Here is a 19,176-nt window from a genome sequence, read left to right on the forward strand (position 1 = left end):
TCCTGAACATCTTTTAACTTCATTTGTTTGCCTTCAGAAAATACTTCTGATAAGTTCCCTCTGACATTTCTAATTTGGAAGATTAATCATCATAATCATTATGTTCTTTACACCTCCATGAACACCCAACAAGAGTTCTTTGTTTATAACTCAGGCAGCTTCTGAATATAAGAAATCAAGTTTAGAAGATAGTTGATTCATTCAAGGCTGTTGCAATATGAGAAAAGACAATGCAGTGCTTTATTCACATCGATTAAATTATATTATAATAATTATTTTACCTTACAGTAGTTTTGTTTCTTAAAAATTTGTTTTCTAGTAGTACCAAGATGGTAATGTTACTTTGTGAATCAGGGAGCTAAATAAATCAGAAGTATTCTGTTAGCTCAGTACATTTTATGTTGCAGATGGCATTAAGTTAGTAAAGAAAGAAAAGAAAAAGCAAAAATAAATAAAGTAAAATGATTAGTGAGGGAAAAGCATCTTTAAAAAAAAGGCATACTACAAATTATTCATTATTGTAATGAGAAATACTTGTTGGGAAAGTAAAACTATTGCTCAGAAACAAAATTACAGCTTCTCAGGAAAAAAAAATTACAAACTAAGGTGGAAAGTGAAAACTTCTTTATTATCATTATAATGGACATTTTTTACTTAAAGAATACCTCGGTTTATTCTTCCTCTAGTTGTGCCAGTCTTTGTACTTTTGGGGGCTTCAGTCCTATGCATGTTACAGTCGTTGGTTTTTTGGCCAACTATGATACATACAGTAACTAGTGGGGATAGGGTGGCCGTGCTACACGGGCATGTTGTCTTCTTTTCGGCGAATCGGACAGAAATGCCGTTGACCTGCCAATTTATACGGTTCAAGCCACCGCTTTACAAACCTGATAGCGCAGCGTCCTCGGATCACCGCTTCAACCATTCAAAAATCGTCTCATTTTTAGCCTTGGTGCATAAGCTCTTTTATTAACAAAACTTAGTTGCCACGGAGCCGCCAGCGAAAAACAACCCAAAAGGTGAGCCGAGTTTCAAAGCTAAGTTTACAGTATTCTTTCTAAGTTTTGACTTTTTACGCTGTCGATTTGACTCACGGCGAAAAACATTGTAAAAGTTATCGGCATTTCATGGTTTCGTTGAGGTGTCCGCTGACCAATAAAATACTGTATCGTGCCTTAAAAAACGTATTTCCGCGGTGTCGGTCAATTCAAGCGGAGGGTGCCTGGTACTCGACGACGGCCTTGTTATGTCACCTACTAAGGAGAGAGAGGATTCTCAGCTGATTACGCCGATGCATGTAAAATCATGGATGATTTAGCGTACAGAAGAGAAAATGTCCTCCTTTTTATACCCAACTTGATAGGTAAGACATATTTGTCTTCTGTATTATTTCGGGCACTTGAGGAAGTTGTATTATTGCTTGTAGTGGAACTAATCGAATTAAATATTTGATCTAAGCTTACCTGCCTGACTATTCCAGCCTTTTTCGTAATTACTCACATGATTGACAACTTTCCACGAAAATGCAAACTAGAATGCAAACTAGGAGTAACTAGTGAATACAGGGCCATTAAGATCCACCTTGTCGGCATGCATGCTTTGAAGAACGAGGCAGAAAACAAAAGGATGCATTGTGATTCAATGAGATGACCATAAACAGCGACACAAATGTCAGCTGACAAGCACAAATGTTTTAATTCCAAAGGTTATGTGCGGATTATCCTCTTATTTGCATCGTGGATCTTCTTCACCAATCCAGTCCTTTTCCTCAGCTTTTACACAGCTTCAGTCTTGCTGGATGGTGAGCGTATTATCTTAATGTTTTAGTAACAGCTAGCAGTATGTCAATATGCATAAGTTAACATTTCATGGCATTAAAATGTGTATGTAATTGTAATGAGTGATTAATTGATTTTATTATTGATTTTCGCTATTGCATAAATAGCCCTCTCTACTGCGAGGATCATGCATCATACATATCTACAACCGCAGTTCAAAATATATGAACTTCATATATTCATTGTACCTGATTTATCATACACGGGTTTATTACGAATCAACTTAACGACCTGCTCCCAGTTGGCTTGTTAGCTCAATTGGTAGAGCACTGCACTAGTATCGCAGAGGTCAGTGGTTCGAATCCCGTACAGGCCTGATTTTTTTTCAGGTCTGATTTTCGCTATTGCATAAATAGCGCTCTCTACTGCGAGGATCATGCATCATACGTAAAAACATGCCATGGTGTACACTGTAATTCCTGAGTTTTCATCGGTCTTAAGGTCACAGTATTACCTCACACACCATGAATCATAAATATGGCTATAAACAAAGTATTTGGTGCAATATCTGTAGCAGATTTTGAGTTAAGGTTGGATAATCTTTACTTTAATTCCAGGTCTTGATGGAATTGTTGCACGTCAAATGAATCAAACATCTGCATTTGGAGCATGGGTACTTACCATACTTTTTTATCTCTTGGAATTTGGGATAACTCTATTTGTAGCCATGTATTTCTCTCCATAGAGAGTTTCCTGAATTGATTCATCAGTAACCAACAGCCGATTCCTCGAATAAGAAGTCTCATTTTACTTTTAAAGTTACTCCCCTTAAATGGATGGAAGATGGAACAAATCCTGATGACCACCCCCCCCCCCGAAAAAATCCACCCTTTTCCCCTTAAGAGTGACTAACGTCTTATTTCTCCTTACAATATCACTCCTGAATCAAACAATAAGGTTACAAAAATAATGGAAGTGATCATCAACTAAAGCTCTTGCTAATTAAGCAAATTCTCCTTGTCGGCACCTTGGGAAATGTATAGAAAACAGTATGGAGAATATGGATACTAATGTTAAGGTGTTAAGGGTGAATAAAAGATGATCATGACTTATTGACAGTGATCTACCTGTTAAGTGGGTCTCAGTTAACTTCTAAACAATCAGTAATCAAAGTTAACCCAACTTTTAAAAATGCATTAATTTTAATTTTGTTCATTTGGTCCCCCAGGAAGGAGCATCAAGCTTCCACCACACCTGTTGACATAACTTGTTTAGAATTTCCAGTTTCCTTTGGTCTCTAAGTCGAGGTTTAGGTACAGTCTGTCATTAAAGCCTCTCATTTGGAGATAAGAGAAAAATGACAGTCAGTATGGTGTGGGCTAAATGTAATGTTATGTGATTTATTTTGAAGTTGGATGTTGCCACAGACAATCTTGGAAGAGGAATGCTTTGGACCTTGCTTTATAAGGTAAAATACTTTATTAATAGATTATCTCTGGAAGATTTATTTAATCATCTCTGTTATTGTCCTTAGTGGGGATACTTTATCAGTGCAGTGGAGTGGATGGTATTTGTGTGTACACATTCACTTGGAGCAAAATGGAAGACAGCCCAATCCAACCCTCCTTCATGGGTTCAAATTGTTATGGCTCAAGGTTTGTTATAACATTCATTAAATCTAATGACAGGGTGAATTTTTTGGTTTTATGTAGACCGTTTCTCAGGTGAACCCGTTCTGTCACTTAGCTGTTACAATAAAAATGTGCCTTTTAGTTAAATAACTCTCATGATTCCCAGCTTTTACAATAGTTTTTTTTATTCCCCTTCACAAATGGAACAGTCCTCCTAGAATAAACATGTCCAACGTCTTCACCCACTTTGAACTCAACAATAGATCACATTTGGAAATACTATCAGATCATGTGCATTGAGTTATGGATAGGGTTCAGCAATAAAAACTAGTTGTGAAAACTTAAAAGAAATGACTGTAAGTTGTGATTTCTTTGTCAGGATTTAAAACACCTGCGGGAGTGTTTGCAATCTGTGGCCTTCATGGGCTCCCTGTGTGGTTGTATGGTATGAATGAACACCTGTGGTCACCATTCATGTCACATCATTCACAGATGGCAGTCACTGGAATTTTAGTGTCTGGTAGAGCTCTGTGCATGGGTGTTGAGGTAAGGGTAGTTAGTACAGATGACAGTGTACTTTCAGGCAGCAGCATAGGAGACAAACAGAGAAACTGATTGACTGGCCAACTGGTTGGGTAACTGACTGACTGATCAAACTAATGGCTGATCATCCAATTTTTTACCAAATGAATACTGACTCAGTGACTGAAGACTGACCAGCCCATCAACCGACAAATCAACTGAATAACTGACTCACTGACCAGGTGACTTGCTGGCTGGCTGACTGACTGACTAGCTTACTAACTTACTGATTGACAGACTGACTTAGGGACTGCCATATTATCTGACTGCCTGACTGGCTGGCTGGCTGGCTAACTGACTGACTAACATGAAAATCAACTCAAAAAGGGAAATTCCTAATTTGATTTTTATTAAATATGTCAATTTAATGTCTAAAGTTTGAATAACTTCTCTGACAACAAATCTCTGTGCAGAAATAGTTAAGGGAAAAAGGCTGGTACAATGTTGTGACTTTAAAGTAATAACTTGATCAGAAGCTATAATGGTTATATCCATGAGTAAGTGGTAATTTCATAATATTTTTTTAACAGGTTTGGTTTATTACAAGTCACATTAAGGATTTACTGGCAGAACATGATCAGAAAAGGTCCCCACCACAAAGCACAGAACCCATGATGGAAGACACTGATTAAAATGCATGCTATCTCGACATCTGTTTTGCCAGTTGGTGGCATTTAAAGATATTTTTTTCATCTTAACATTCTAGAAAAATTCAGAACTAATAAAAACTACCCTTCTTATTACTGAATTATTCTATTAATTGTAAATATTTATTCTGATCACAAAAAGTTTCAACCTTGGAACATTTTAATATGTGGCAACCACTGAAGATGTTGCTAAGTGAAATCCAAATTATTTATGACTGAAAAAGAGATGAAAACTTTGTAAATAAAACCCAGAACCTCACATAACAATGAGAAAGTTTCTGACTTATCAATTGAAATTGTTTTGTATTTATGAATTGCTATGTATGACTGGGATAGTTTTAAATTAGTTTTATCAATTAAATTGCATGTCAGCTACTGCCTTATTTAATATGTGGAAAGAAGTTACATTAGACATGTCCACAAGTCCAGGAAGGTTAAAGGCTGATAGTTTCGAAAGAAACTGTTTGGGGGTGCGTCGGTGGGAGTAACGAAATAATTTGAATATATCAACAAAGTTGAAATGGTAAATTGGCCACCGTAACGATTACAAGAGCTAACGAAGGGCTAACGCTCGAAACGTCAGCTTTTGTAATCGTTACGGTGGCCAGTTTACCATTTCAACTTTGTTGATATATCCAAATTATCCAGGGAGGTTAATCAACATGCAAGTCAAAGAGTAACAATAAGCCACTCCAGCCATTAATGTGAGAGGTCTCTAAAGTGAATAGAAAATCATCCAAGAAATCAGGCTATTACAAAAGACAAGAAATTGGTGCATTTACAAAAGCCGGACCGGATCGGATCGGATCGGATCGACAAAACCTGGACCAGTTCGGACCGGATTAACAAAACCTGGGCCAGATTGCGTCCAATTGACAAAACCCGGACCGGGTCCAAAAAACATTGGATCGCCATAAATTTCCTGCTAAAATAGTCACGTAACATCTCATGATCAAGTTTTGGCATAGAAATACAACTGCCTTTTTTCGCAGCTCAGTGAAGCAAAGTTGTAATGGTTCTTTTTCGTATAAGATATTCTAGAGGCGCTCCCAGCTCACTACGCTAAAGGTATTGTTGTTTCGCCTGAACAGGCATAAAGAACTACAGAAAAAAGACAAGGTAAGCTCACATACTTTATTATTTTGAAAACTATACATAATTATGCCATAATAAGAAACACATTTGTAGCCTTGCACACTGTACGTACTTTTTTTTTTTAATTTACTTGAACATTGTTGTAAATTACTGACCCATCACTGTAAAAAGTTGCCGAAAAGCCTTTTTAGGAGCAATTATTAAAGATTGTCATTATCATAACGAACGTTTTGATAGGACGCTATTATGGACTCCATACACTGTTTTATAGAGCGCTCAAAATCGACGGTCGACACTGTAATGTAACGCCGCTTTTTCCAACACTGTCACAATACGCCACTTGCGTGGTAACACAACACCACTTTCCCGTCACGGTCACGTCCGCTCTTAACAAAACAACTATAATACATTTCATATTGTGAGCTTGAGAACGTCTGTGGATATTCATTTTCAACTACAGTCAATTGCGCTCAAATCGTAGCGGTCTCAGTTGGCCGGCACTTGCTTGGCAGGTGTCGATACCTCCGATCGAACATCATCGCCTGTTACTCCCGTGAAGCTTAGCGCTCACACTGTGCATGGCAAGAAAAACAGTCGCCATGTTTGACATGTTTCTCTTAAGGCCGAAGAACTTGTACGGATTTTTGGATGTTTTCCACGTTTACTAGTGGATAGCTCCAATAATTATGAGGTACGTTCATACACTAACATTTGGCAGGAAATTTATAGCGATCCGATTTTTTTCGGATCCGGTCCGGGTTTTGTCAATCGGACGCAATCCGATCCATATTTTGTTAATCCGGTCCGGTCCGATCCGTTCCTGATTTTGTAAACGCCCAAAAAATTGGGTATTATTAAACTCTATGGCTGACTCATAACTCTGTACTTTTCTTATTGGCCTATAAGCCTGTAGGCAGCCCCTCACTATTACCATTGCATTGTGACATTAACAAATCCAGTTGGGTAGAAGAAGAGCTCCTCACGTTTCATTATGTACGAGAAGTAATCCTTGAAAGACATTTAAGGGATGCCTACACGATGCAGTCCATAGGTTGAACATGGTGAAAGTATGGCCGGGGTTATGAACGTTGCACTAAAATTCCTTGTTGATTCTTTGGACAAGGTCGGACTAATTTATAAGAGAGATATTGGATCTTTCTTAAGTTACAAAGTTGGCAAAGGTCATAAGACAACACTGCCTCCATTAAAATCACATGTTACTATAGATGAGCAACTTCTGGAGGGCAAAAGAGTTCTGTTTGTCGGGGATGTTCATGGCTGTTTTGACGAACTGCAAGAGTTGTACAACCAATGTACAGATTCCTCCAAGGAAACTGCACTGATTTTCGTGGGTGATCTTGTCTTTAAAGGACCTAAGACTCTAGAAGTTATACGTTTTGTCAGAGAGACAGGCTCGTTTTCTGTTAGAGGAAATCATGAACAATCTATTTTGACCGAAATCCTTCACAAAAGAAGAGACGAACCTGTGCGAGAGAAACGCAACTTTGTTTACGATTTGACTCAAGAGGACGAAGATTTCCTGCAAAATCTGCCTTTCACGATAAGTGTTCCTTCATTCAATGTTCTGGTGGTTCATGGCGGACTACTGCCAGGGATACCTATTGAACAACAAGATCCTTTGGGTATGATGTTCATCAGAAACTACATCCCAGAGAAGTTCCAAGGAACGGCAGGAATCGAGGAGGGCTTGCCATGGGCGTCAACATGGAACGGTCCTCAGCATGTAGTATTTGGACACGATGCTCGCCGAGGTGTCCAGCACTACAAATATGCTACTGGGATTGACTCTGGATGTGTATATGGGAATTATCTGACTGGCATCTTGATAGAAGACGGTGTCTGGGCTAACAGGAAATTAGTACAAGTCAAAGCAAGGAAAAAGTATACTCTAAAAGAGAGTTAACTGTTGTCGTGCTTTACTGTTAAGATGGAGAGAATGACGTTCGATTTTTGAAAACTTCAGTCGATTTAAGTATTCATTAGTATGACAGGATAAATTTTCACAACAAAGTTTAAATTAAACCGTAACATTTTTAAGATTCACATATTAATGCAATAGTTTGAGGAAACCCCAAACTTTTAGCCTGTGGAGCTGGCTTGATTTTGGCATGCAATTACTCACCATTTTCTTGGTGAAAATTGTAGCTGCCATCTTTGATATTTTATGACAGCAGGCTGTTGTTGTTTTGGAATTACTCTCCGCCTGCATCAGATGTAACTGCAATCATTTTTCTAACCCAGACAATTCCTAATTTGGGCTATTCCACATGAGACATGAAAATTTGACAGATTTTCAAATTCAAAATATGAGAGCCAAACTTACTTTTAATGAAAGCTTATACATAGTTCTATAAGAATCCAAATCTAGATTGGCAGTAGTGGACACGCCCAGGTTGTGTGATGCCATTGTTTTTGAGGGTTTTTATTAACGGAATAAGCCATTTTACATACCAATATCTAAATTGCTATATCTCAAAGAAATTGATCGCCATGAATCAGATTTTGAGATCTTAACTACCCACTAGGATGAGCCTTTCAATGCAAAAAGAAAAAAATTCTCAAACATTTAATGTCTCAGACGTACAAAGACATAAAAAGTGTTGCGGACGTGACCTTCAGGGTATGATTCAGAGCAACATTTATTTAATTTCTATGTGGGTTCTCAACTGTTTCAGGTCTTATTTATGTTGCTCTTATTGTTAAGTATTATGATAATTTTGACACCCCAGCTTGCTCAAATTTGTCAACTATTTAAGAGATATTGGGTTGCGGACGTGACCGTTGCAGACATGACACATTTGTAAAAACCCAGAAAACCTCATAAAATTTTCAAACATGAGAAGATATGTTGATATTTAATGACAGCAAATGATAATTATAGACATATTATGATATATGTAAAGCTATCACTTTTTTACAATTTTCCAAAAATACATAAATGCCCTTTGACCTACAAAATGACCTAGATCATCAAAGTTTTTATATTTTATTTGTTATTTATTTCCCAATTTACAGATAAAAGCAATAAAAACAGCATTTTTACTTCAGTGGCATTACTCTGAACGTTATTAGTGGTGAATGAAAAGCTCTTTCTTGAACATCCCCAAAATGTCACCTCCGCAACAAATTTTGGTCATGTCCACAACACAACATCTTTATTCTTTATATATACTATTTGTTATTTATTTCCCAATTTACAGATAAAAGCAAGAAAAATAGCATTTTTACTTCAGTGCCATATTACTCTGAACGTTATTAGGGGTGAATGAAAAGCTCTTTCCTGAACATCCCCAAAATGTCATGTCCGCAACAAATTTTGGTCACGTCCGCAACACAACATTTTTGTTAATAAATTCATGGTAACAAGTAATTTCTATGATATCTTTTCAGATTTATGAAGCACAGTTACTATTGCATTTAGTTAGTATATGCAGTTTTTTTAAAAGGTTTTCAATTCACAGGAAATTTGAAGTAACCAAAAGCAATTCAAATCAATGGTTGTTTTAGGAGTCACATCCGCAACACACTTTGAAAAATTATTTTCTCTGGATCTCTACGAGATAGTCAAAATGTTTTCTGGCAAAATAAAAAGTACTTCACGGGTAATTTTATGACATGACTAATTTCAATTCAAATAGACTGGATCTGGCTTTAGGAGACATTTAATACCCAAAATATGCCTCTAAATGTCATGTCCGCAACGTGGAATTGACCATTTGCACCTTTGTAATGAACTTTGCAAGAAATGATTTTACTCCACAGACACGCTGACACATTTGGTTGGATAATTCAGCATAACAGAATGGTTAACATTTTTCTTGAGAACAGAATGCCGGGAGTTACAAGTCCAATCATTATTACAGCTGCACTGAACTTGGACAGTCAGACCTTAAAAATCAAAACCAACTCTAGTGAGGTAAATATTTATTTCAGCACAGTTGGCACACACCTTAATGTGAAAAATTGAAGACTGTCTTCCTGATTCAAATCTATGAATAAAGTCATAGAGCAAGAGATCGAGCAACTGTTAACATTGTGCCCCAAATTCTTCAGATATCTTTTCCACAACTTTTTCTTTTCTATCCATACCTTAAAAATTAATTTTAAAAAATGAATTGAAATATTTAAAGTGCACATGCATGAATCACTCTTTACTCTCACTTCCATTTAAATTCCAAGCAAAAGTTATATACAAAAGGGTCAGCAAAATCCATAAGGATATCTTTCCCAAGTCAAATTTCTTTATCTGTTGGTAAATTATGATAAATATTATCTCTATATATTTTTATACAAAAAAGAATAGAGAAAAAGCTTAACTGAATAGAATAAGTGACCTTTATATTATAGACTTGCAGTAAGCTGTATTAATTGAATAATCAGCACTATCTCTTTAGTCCGTTGACACCTATTAACCTGGCATAGTTAATTCATGAAATCACTGATCATCAAAAATGGATGTTTAATCAACCTTAATCAATGTTTATTTATCAATTAACAAAAGCAATCAAGGAGTGTTCAATTAAAAAAATAGGCATGATTTTTATCAACCTATAATTAATGATCACTAAATGCTGATATTTTTTAATTTCATCAATTATTAGAAATTTAATATGTCATTAACATCAAAATCATCAATAGTTATGCAAGGAAACCTTGCAATAAAAAATTTTGGCCTGCAATCAAGCTCATCCTTTACACAGTCAATCACACTGAACCAAGAGAAAATTAATATTTATCAACCATTTACTTGCATTTTAATGATCCCACCATGTAATTTGTTAACTAACCCTAACCTTAACCCAACTAAGCCAGGTAGGAACTGAATTAACTGATAATTTTTCATTTGTACCCCAAATCCTTACCACCTTGCTTTGCTTAACAATTTAATAAATGAACTGTGGATTATGAAGGTAAAACAATTATGATCTGCATTTTTTTTGTCGCTTTAAGGCTTAGAATCCATACATGTCAATAAAAAATGTATTTAGACAGCAATCTAACTGATCCTCCTATAAAATAAGTTAAGCAATGACACTGTACAGAACTTTGAGATAACTTAAGAATATATAAATATGCAAAACAAGAAATATGTCTAATGTTCGAAAGATAATATTTTATACCTAATCTTAAGGCTACTCCTTGCTAAAAGGGTATAATATTAAACAGCTTTCAAGGGCTGCACCAAAGACACTATTTACTGGATGGTTCAGATAAATAGTAATAAGATTTTATACAGTAGCCATGGAAAAATTCTCAATCGATCTTTACGTTTCCTAAACCAAGATTGACAGTGCTGGATTCCAAGACCAGGACAAAGGAAATTACTCCAATGTGAACTATTTTTTAAGTCACCAATTACCAACCTAACCTAACATTCTAAAACTGTCCCCAGAATAAAAACTTCCTTGCTGGTATACCTTTCTCTACTTGTAACTCTTCTGCTTGAATATGTATGGATTTTACAAAGAGAAATTCCTTTTTGACCACTCATGGAAATGAAAAGGTAACATATAGCATAACCTGCCAGTTAACACTTTTGTTAAATATGAATTTACCAGACCAGTACTCTCTAAAATTATGGCATCTATAGATATTCTTCATGAAAACACACATTCCAACATTTATATTATTGCTTGATGGTATGGAGCATTTTGTACAACAAGCAGATCCCTGACGTGTGTTTGGTAGCAAGATCTGCTTATCTTTACTTTATCGCACAACTCAGCTCTCTAAGATCAAACTTCCTCAAAACACCTTTCCAGCAGATAGTAACTAAAGTGTACTGTAGCCTTGGTGCACTCTTCAGAGGGTTGTAGTGATGTCTGTGTCATTTTGATCATGAGGACTTTTATCCAAATCAGGAATGGCCAGATTGCCCATCTCTTCCTCAGGTTCATTTTTACATGAAGAACAAATGCTTAAGAAAGGACTACAGTTCAACTGTCCAAAATCATCCTTTGGACCAATCACAGAGCATATGGACAAGAAGCCAAAAGTTGAAAAAAGCCAACTGAAGACCATAACTAACATCAAGAATTGTCCCAGCTGATAGTATGCCAAGACTGAGGCTGGCATCATCATCAAACCTAAATCAAACAAAAGTGCAATTCATTAGACTGCAATTTATTCACCTACCAGCCTACTCAGAATATGAACTTGTTGATTGAGTTAGGTCAGGCCAGAGCAGAAAATATTTTACTCAATTTTAAGACCTCAAGTCCAATAGTTTCCAGTTCAAACTCACGTAACTTAGTTGGTTAGTACTTTAGATAATGCAGGTCTTCTTCTTTCTTCCTTTTTTCTTGCTCTTTTTTTAATTCCAATTTTAATAATGTTTTGACTTGAAGATAAATGGGACTGTATAGGTCATAGATTACAACAAAGAACTACTACTTTAAGATCTATCTTCTAAGACAATGATCATAACTAAAAATTGCCCACCTGTTAAGAATGTTGTAAGAGCAGCCATCGTGATGGCTGATCCAATGTGCTTCAGAGAGTAACACACTCTGCTATCTCTCTGACTTTTGTCTGGTGCAAGTCTGTAAGCCACCCCATAATGCATTGTAAAGTCAATAGACAGACCCACTGCCACTGACACCACAATAGACTCCAAGATATTCAACTGCCAGCCGGCCAGCACAAGACACCCAATGGTTATGGAAATAATTCCAATGATGGTGATGATTGCATAGATGCTGATGAAGATGTTGAGGGTTGTAAGCAGCATGACTCCAAATGATACAGCAACAGAGATTCCCAATGAAGAGTACGTGCCTTCCGACAGTCCCATCTGAAGAGCATAGAAGTCTAGATTCCAGCATCCAACCCAACCATTATCCAATCCTGTTGGAGCTTTAGCCATTTCTTTGTCAAACCAAAATGTCACGCTTTTCCAGAAGTCATCCATAGCAGTAAAGCTGGTGGTAAATGATTGATCTGAGATTATTTGGAAATGAAAACCAACCACTTTCCCCTGTTGGTCAAACAAAACACCTGTGTTGAATGGAGCCTTTCTCAAACAGTCCTCTGCAGTATTGGCTGGAAATGGAAAAGAAGCATTGACCCCACAACATGCCGTTCCTGGTGAGGTACAAGTTTTAATGAATGCTTCTATAGGGCACAAATCGCTATAAGGGAAAGCTGCAAAAAATGGTTGGTCTTCAATGGACTTACACAAGGAATGAAGGAACTTTTGACCAGCAGAACTGAACAGACTTGATTTATCGAAGCTTTCATCCAGTTGAAGGGTTCCGTAGTCATCCGGGTTAAGATGATTTCCATTATCTTCCGGTTTTATTCCCCAGAAGAGTTCTAGCCACATGCCACTATTCTGCTGTGAACTGGCAAATCTAAAGTAGCTTTTGTAGTTTAAGTAATAATTTTCAAGTGGATGTGATGAAGCAAACACTTGGAAGTCTCTTGTATTTGGTAGCTGCAGACCTGGTTTAACAAAAGTAACACACAGAAAACCAGCTGTAAGACACACCAAAAGGGCAATCCATAAATAACGTAACTTGATCACCACTTTGGGTAAACAATCTTCAAACACCTTTGAACTGGCTATTTTGAAAAACCTTGTGGCTGATATTAACAAAGAACATGGAAAGTCAATGACTTGCAGAAAACAAATGCTTCTCTCATTTTGATTGATGGGACTGTTCACTTCAGGAATTACGATGTTGCTTTCTGACTTGACTTGTGCTACAGGTGCAGTAATCTGAAGTGACTGAACCGTCTCTCGCACCACCTCCAAGTTTGAATGTCCCTCTGTGTACTTCAACACCCACTTCTCGTGCAAAGCAACAACAGCTGGGAAATATGTTATCATCAGCAAGTAATTTGTCAAAATGGATGTACCAGCAAACAGTCCAAACAACCTAATGGCAGTAATGGAGGAAGATACTCCAGCGAAAAATGCTGATGCTGTTGTCAAGCTTGTGACAAGCATGGAGAGGGCAGCGTAATGCAGAGTTTTCAATGTCAGCTGCATGATGTTTGCATGAGGATTAGCAGCACATGTCTGTCTCCATATGTCATAGTACACAAACGCATCATCGGCTCCAATGCCCACCAAAAACACCAGCGTAGTAACATTCAGAAAAGGAAAGAAGTCTATTTTGAAGACCATTGTGTAAAGAAAATATGAAAGACCAATTGCATAAATAATGCAAAAAAGGCCAGTGAAAGTGAGAATGAAAGAACCCAAGAAAAACCACATGATAAGGAAAACAAATATCATAGCCAGAGCAGGGTAGATGACCTCAGTGAGAAGTTTAATACGAAAAAGATCAAACTTGTAACCCCTAAAATAAAAAGAAGCCAGTTTTATCCCTTCTCTTCCAGGGACACTATCTTTTAACTGCCCAAACAACTCATCATATAAGTCCTCACCAGACGCTGGTGGGATAGATGATGTATATTTCAGAAACATATCATTGGATGGACTCATCTCATTGTCTGTTAGATACTGGAAAATATTGTACACAGCATTGTATTTGGTGCAATTGGCTGGAACACCCTCACAGCTGGAAGAAGCACAGTTCTCCTTCAGGGTTTGTTTTACAAAGTAAGGGTGGCATCGAAGCAACAAATTCTTAACATAAGAAACATCCTGATCAGTTATGTCTTGACATTTTGTGCGGTTATTAAGCAGCGCAATATAGTTTCCAAGAGAAAAGCTTGAGTAACACTGATATGTCATTCCATCAGAAATTCCGAGGCAGTCTTGCACATATAAGGAGCTGGCACTCAAAATAGAATTCTCTATTGCACAAGCATCTTTGAGCTTGCCTGCTACAAACAAATTTTCATGGCCACCTGATGCCTCAAAAACAAACATCATGCTTACACGCAGATCTGATGGCAGTGGAGGTTCAAGTGTGTTTTGAGATGATCGACGCTTTCGCTTCACAGATGACAAGACGTTCTGCTGGCCTCCAGTTTGGGACTGAGGAGGTTGATATGACCAAACCCGAGGGATTAACTCATAAAAGTTTTTAATTGCCACCATCTTGTCACTGAGTTTTGTACCCCTTGGTTCAAAACCCTTGAAAAGAACAAAGATGTGAGAGAATCAATCAATCATACCTCAATAAGAGACACAAAAGGGCTATGTTCACTAAATGACATTTAATGACTGATTAAATTCAATTGTATTCACTGTCAGCGTCACCCTTGAATCCAATATATAGTTCACAAGAAGAAATATGATGATCACCAATTCAAGAAGCTGCTGACTGTCCAACAAATTCTCCTTGTCGATATCATAGGAAATGTAAAGAGAACAGTATGGAGAATATGAATATGAATATTCAGGATCAGGTATACTGGGTTAATACAAGAACTTACAACTGACACAATACTAACAGTAGGAGGATTTTAACTGATGGATAATCATTCATTCTTACCTTTATTGGGTCACTAAAGTTAGGCAATGGAGGGCCTCCTAGGGATGGAAAAACTGACACCAAAATAAGGATAATAACAGTGGCTGGAATGAGCAGGGCCAGGCACAGTGCTAAGGCATCATGCTTTGTAAACCTGGGTCTGAAAAACAAAACTAGATCACTAATAAAATAATTAATCACTGGCAACATCAACCCTTTAACTCCCATTAGTGACCAAGACAGAATTTCTCCTTACAATATCAATACAAATCAAGCAGACAAGAGATGAGAATAGAGAAAGATATCAGTTAGGGGATTATTAGCTGATCCAATTCCAGATTCTCAGAACTAACATATTAAGATTGGATGGTAACATTATGGAGAATTACTAATGAGATCTTGGGAGTAAAAGGGTTTTAATACAAGTAGTGATGTGAAGATTGCCAATTGAAAATTTATATTGAAACTATAAACAAGAATCGTGCCTCTTCTTCCACTCATCAGAAAGAAAGTATGAAACAAAAATACTCGAAGAATCTTAATTTATTGTAATCAGGTTCCTTTGCTACATCAAAGAACCTGCTTCATAGTCCATTACCCAACTAGTAACTGGAAAGCACGGGTTCAAATCCTGGCAAAATCTAAATAGTTTCAAGCTTCTTTGCTGCTATTTCTTTGGGGCAATCAATGGAAAGAGTTTCATATAACCCCATACATTAATTATGCATTCATTTCAGAAAGGCTAACTATAAAAGTTTCTTTGCAACACTCTATGCATAATACTGTCTCATTATTGTAAAACTTATTCTAAATTCAACTTTATTTTTTTTAAGCTCTACTTCGCATAATTCACAGAGCTCGGGTCTGCATTATACAGCACAAAAACCCAGATGTAAACTCATATTTCAAAAAGGCAGTATTATTACGATCAACAACTGATTTAAAAAAAATACCCATTAAGTGAAGAAGCTCTAGCTGTTGACGAACGATTCTGATCAATTCGCGTCCAAAATTAAGGGCCATTATGAGTCTTATCACATCCATTTTGACATCACTGGTGGTCCCTGTAATCTGATTGGCTCTAATTGGTGCGATTTATTCACGAATCGCACTATTTTTTGGTCTAAATCGCATCAGTTTACACTTGACTGAGTTTTTGACACATGACGTCAAAGTCTTTCTGTTTTGCATACAAAATAAGATGTAAAAGCATTTCTGGTTCTGCTTTATTTAAAAACCGGCTCAGTACTATATCAATAAAATATTTGAATTGACCAAGTACTGTATTTGGGCAATTTCAAAATTGATGTATTAAAGTGGTAATTGAACCTTGTGTCGTGCAATTTTGGTCTGAAATCATACTTGTAATTTCAAATCACATGTATGATTTCAGCCCAAATTGCACTCCACTCAATTCAATAGGCCATTTTACAGTTCTGCGCTTGGTTGCCAAGCCTTTGATTTGGAGTGAGGCTGAAGGTGACCTTGTTGTGATAGAGACCAGCATCTATTTAGCATGATAACAAAGTAATTTACATTTGAAAAGCAGCAACATCTGCATCAGAACAAGGTCACCCTTAGCCTCAAAGGCTTGGCAACCAAGCATGCAACTGTAAAATGGACTATTACCATTATTTACACGATAAACGCGCGATAATCTTGTTAAATAAACGAAATCCAAAACTTTGCTTAATTGTTTTTGAGGAATATAAATCTCCATCATGGACCATCATGAAGAAGTATTGGAACGGATTAGAGTCTTTTTGTCCAAAAGTCTTTTCGTCCAAGTCTTTTTGTCCAACAGTCTTTTTGTCCAAAAGTATTTTCACTTAAGTCTGTTGGTTTACTAGTCTCCCTTGCAGCCCTTTCTGGTGTCGTCATGCAACTGAAAACTCCCCCACCAATGGCTGCTCACATTTGAACAGCATTCCTTTCCGGAAATTGACCAATCAGCATTTACTTACCATATTCTGGAAAGCATTCGCGCCTCAATAATCAAACCAATCACAGAGTTCGTATTATCCAAGCGTTGAAACTGACAAAATGAAGACACTTTCGACTTGGTGTGAGATACTTTTGGTATTGAGAGCTTGATGCATCAGAGAGAAGCCATAACAGTAATTATAGAAGAGAGAAGAGATGTTTTTATAAATTTGCCCACAGGATTTGGGCAAACAAAACAGCGATCATTATCTGATATTTTCTTTGGAGTTTCGATGACATCAGATTCCATCTTTAGAAAGTAATGCTAACGCACTTCCTGTGAATTCGCAGGAATAAATATATCGTGGGTTCATTGGTTGTTTGTCAGACAATAACTTTATTCTGATTGGATAACACATTACAATGGGAAAGGATTGTTGTTTGAATGTGAGCAGCCATTGGTGGGGGAGTTTTCGCTTGCGTGACGATGCCGGAAAGGGCTGCAAGGGAGACTATTCGTTAACTTGTTAAGTCCTTTCTCGAAGCAAATAAATACCTTTTAGAAGACTAAATAAGGCTTTAGTATAATTTCAGAACTGAGCAAAGAGTTTCCAGCAATCTGATCGTGGAGCGGTTCCTTAAATGACGCTATATAAACCGCTCCACACGGTTTATATAAAATGTTAAAATAAAATGTTAATAAATGTTACTAAAATGTTATGATTTTAGAAATTTCTCTGTTGCTCTGCTCTGAAATTATACTAAAACAATTATTCGCCGAAGGCGAGGTGAACATCATCGAATAATCCCCGAGACGAAGTCGAGAGGATTATTTGACAATATTCACCTTGCCTTCGGCAAATAATTGTTAATTAGTATAATTTCAGAGCTGAGAAAAGAGTTTCCAGCAATCTGATAGGTCAAGCGGTTACTTATATGACGCTATTTAACCGCTCCGCGCGGTTTATATAAAATGTTAAACTAAAATGTTAGTAAATGTTACTAAAATGTTATGATCTTAGAGATTTCTCTGTTGTTCAGCTCTGAAATTATACTAAAACAATTATTCGCCTCAGGTTCGGTGAATATTGTCGAATAATCCCCTCAACCTCGTCTCGGGGATTATTGGACGATATTCACCCCGCCTTCGGCGAATAATTGTTAAATATAAAGAACTTGTTGCGAGCCGCCGCCATTTAGGTATGTCGGACACGTAGTGATGTTACACTTCGTTGCCTTTTACGCTTAACAACGAGCCTAATATTCCCATTTCTTTCGCGTGAAATAATTAACCTGTAAGCAAGTCTTTATTTTTGCCACTATTTAATAAAATAGATTGCGTTACAACTTCATTCATTCTCTGTGTATTAAATTCGTGACGTTGAATTCGTAACGAAGATTGGTGAACCAAAAGGGCACTGATAAGTGCTATATATAGCCTTACCTATAATAAAATATAATAGTTATTTATTTGCTTCGCGGAAATGTTTAACAATTAGACGGACAGACTTAAGATGAAAATATTTTCGGACGAAAAGACTCTTGGACGAAAAGACCGGACACCATTGGAACAGCTGTTGTGAGCGAAATGGCCAAGCTAGACAACTACAACTAAATCAAAATGAAAAGAAAAACTGGAAAATCCGCTGAAGTTTTAACTCAGCCCTTCGTAAATAAATCCAAAACACTCATGGCATTGTACCTTGAATTTGAAGAACAGGTGGCTACAACCTTGACCATTCTGTTACAAGCGTCGTATTAAAATTAAAATCCGAAGAACGCCTACCGATCGTCTCCTGTGTTTCGTTTCGTTTGCTGTGAGATTATGTCACGGAAGTCTCGGGGTCTGGGGCGAGGAGGCAAGTATCTCCAGCTGCAAACAATAATTCTTGCGTTTCCAAGTGCGACTCGTGCAAAAGTAAACGAGACATTCCACGCAAAGAGCGCTGGCGATGGGTTTTTTTTTTTTTTTTCTTTTGGTAATAAAGATTTCAATTTTGATCACTCAATTTTGAACGTTAAAGTAAAGTGAATTTAAATCCCGGAGATACATGCGAGGTATTCGATTTTAAACTTACGTTGAGCAAGACTCGGGAGGGCGAAGAAAGTT

General features: G+C 37.0%; 3 protein-coding genes across 3 annotated transcripts; 2 read left to right on the forward strand and 1 right to left on the reverse strand.

Moving 5' to 3' along the window:
- Window positions 1-3: 3 nt before the first annotated feature.
- Window positions 4-4,739, forward strand: LOC111326153 (uncharacterized). Its single transcript, XM_088742815.1, has 7 exons — window positions 4-1,363; window positions 1,706-1,801; window positions 2,396-2,451; window positions 3,190-3,246; window positions 3,313-3,433; window positions 3,789-3,955; window positions 4,522-4,739. The coding sequence occupies exons 1-7, from the start codon at window positions 1,306-1,308 to the stop codon at window positions 4,621-4,623; spliced, it is 657 nt and encodes a 218-aa protein (XP_088598941.1). The 5' UTR covers window positions 4-1,305; the 3' UTR covers window positions 4,624-4,739.
- Window positions 4,740-6,170: 1,431 nt separating this feature from the next.
- On the forward strand, window positions 6,171-9,770 carry LOC111326159 (uncharacterized). Its single transcript, XM_088742813.1, has 2 exons — window positions 6,171-6,424; window positions 6,640-9,770. Exon 2 carries the CDS (start codon window positions 6,803-6,805, stop codon window positions 7,655-7,657), a length of 855 nt encoding a protein of 284 aa, XP_088598939.1. The 5' UTR covers window positions 6,171-6,424; window positions 6,640-6,802; the 3' UTR covers window positions 7,658-9,770.
- On the reverse strand, window positions 9,662-18,945 carry LOC111326158 (protein dispatched homolog 1). The gene is made up of 4 exons (XM_088742807.1): window positions 18,769-18,945; window positions 15,165-15,303; window positions 12,196-14,803; window positions 9,662-11,840 (listed from the first exon to the last, which is right to left on the reverse strand). The coding sequence occupies exons 1-4, from the start codon at window positions 18,804-18,806 to the stop codon at window positions 11,557-11,559; spliced, it is 3,069 nt and encodes a 1,022-aa protein (XP_088598933.1). The 5' UTR covers window positions 18,807-18,945; the 3' UTR covers window positions 9,662-11,556.
- Window positions 18,946-19,176: the final 231 nt, after the last annotated feature.

The sequence above is a fragment of the Stylophora pistillata genome, chromosome 13, assembly GCF_964205215.1.
Source record: "Stylophora pistillata chromosome 13, jaStyPist1.2, whole genome shotgun sequence".
NCBI classification, from domain to species: Eukaryota; Metazoa; Cnidaria; class Anthozoa; order Scleractinia; family Pocilloporidae; genus Stylophora; species Stylophora pistillata.

What these genes read in the sequence shown, in the direction of transcription:
- LOC111326158 (XM_088742807.1), bottom strand. Translation starts at nt 18,806, where the DNA reads ATGGTCAAGGTTGTAGCCACCTGTTCTTCAAATTCAAG. An exon ending in ACTTTAGTGACCCAATAAAG is followed by an intron (nt 14,804 to 15,164) that starts GTAAGAATGAAT and finishes GTTCTTTTCAAG; the next exon opens with GGTTTTGAACCAAGGGGTAC. An exon ending in TCTTACAACATTCTTAACAG is followed by an intron (nt 11,841 to 12,195) that starts GTGGGCAATTTT and finishes TGTTTGATTTAG; the next exon opens with GTTTGATGATGATGCCAGCC.
- LOC111326153 (XM_088742815.1), top strand. Translation starts at nt 1,306, where the DNA reads ATGGATGATTTAGCGTACAGAAGAGAAAATGTCCTCCTTTTTATACCC. An exon ending in TTTTATACCCAACTTGATAG is followed by an intron (nt 1,364 to 1,705) that starts GTAAGACATATT and finishes TTAATTCCAAAG; the next exon opens with GTTATGTGCGGATTATCCTC. An exon ending in CATCTGCATTTGGAGCATGG is followed by an intron (nt 2,452 to 3,189) that starts GTACTTACCATA and finishes TTTATTTTGAAG; the next exon opens with TTGGATGTTGCCACAGACAA.
- LOC111326159 (XM_088742813.1), top strand. Translation starts at nt 6,803, where the DNA reads ATGGCCGGGGTTATGAACGTTGCACTAAAATTCCTTGTTGATTCTTTG.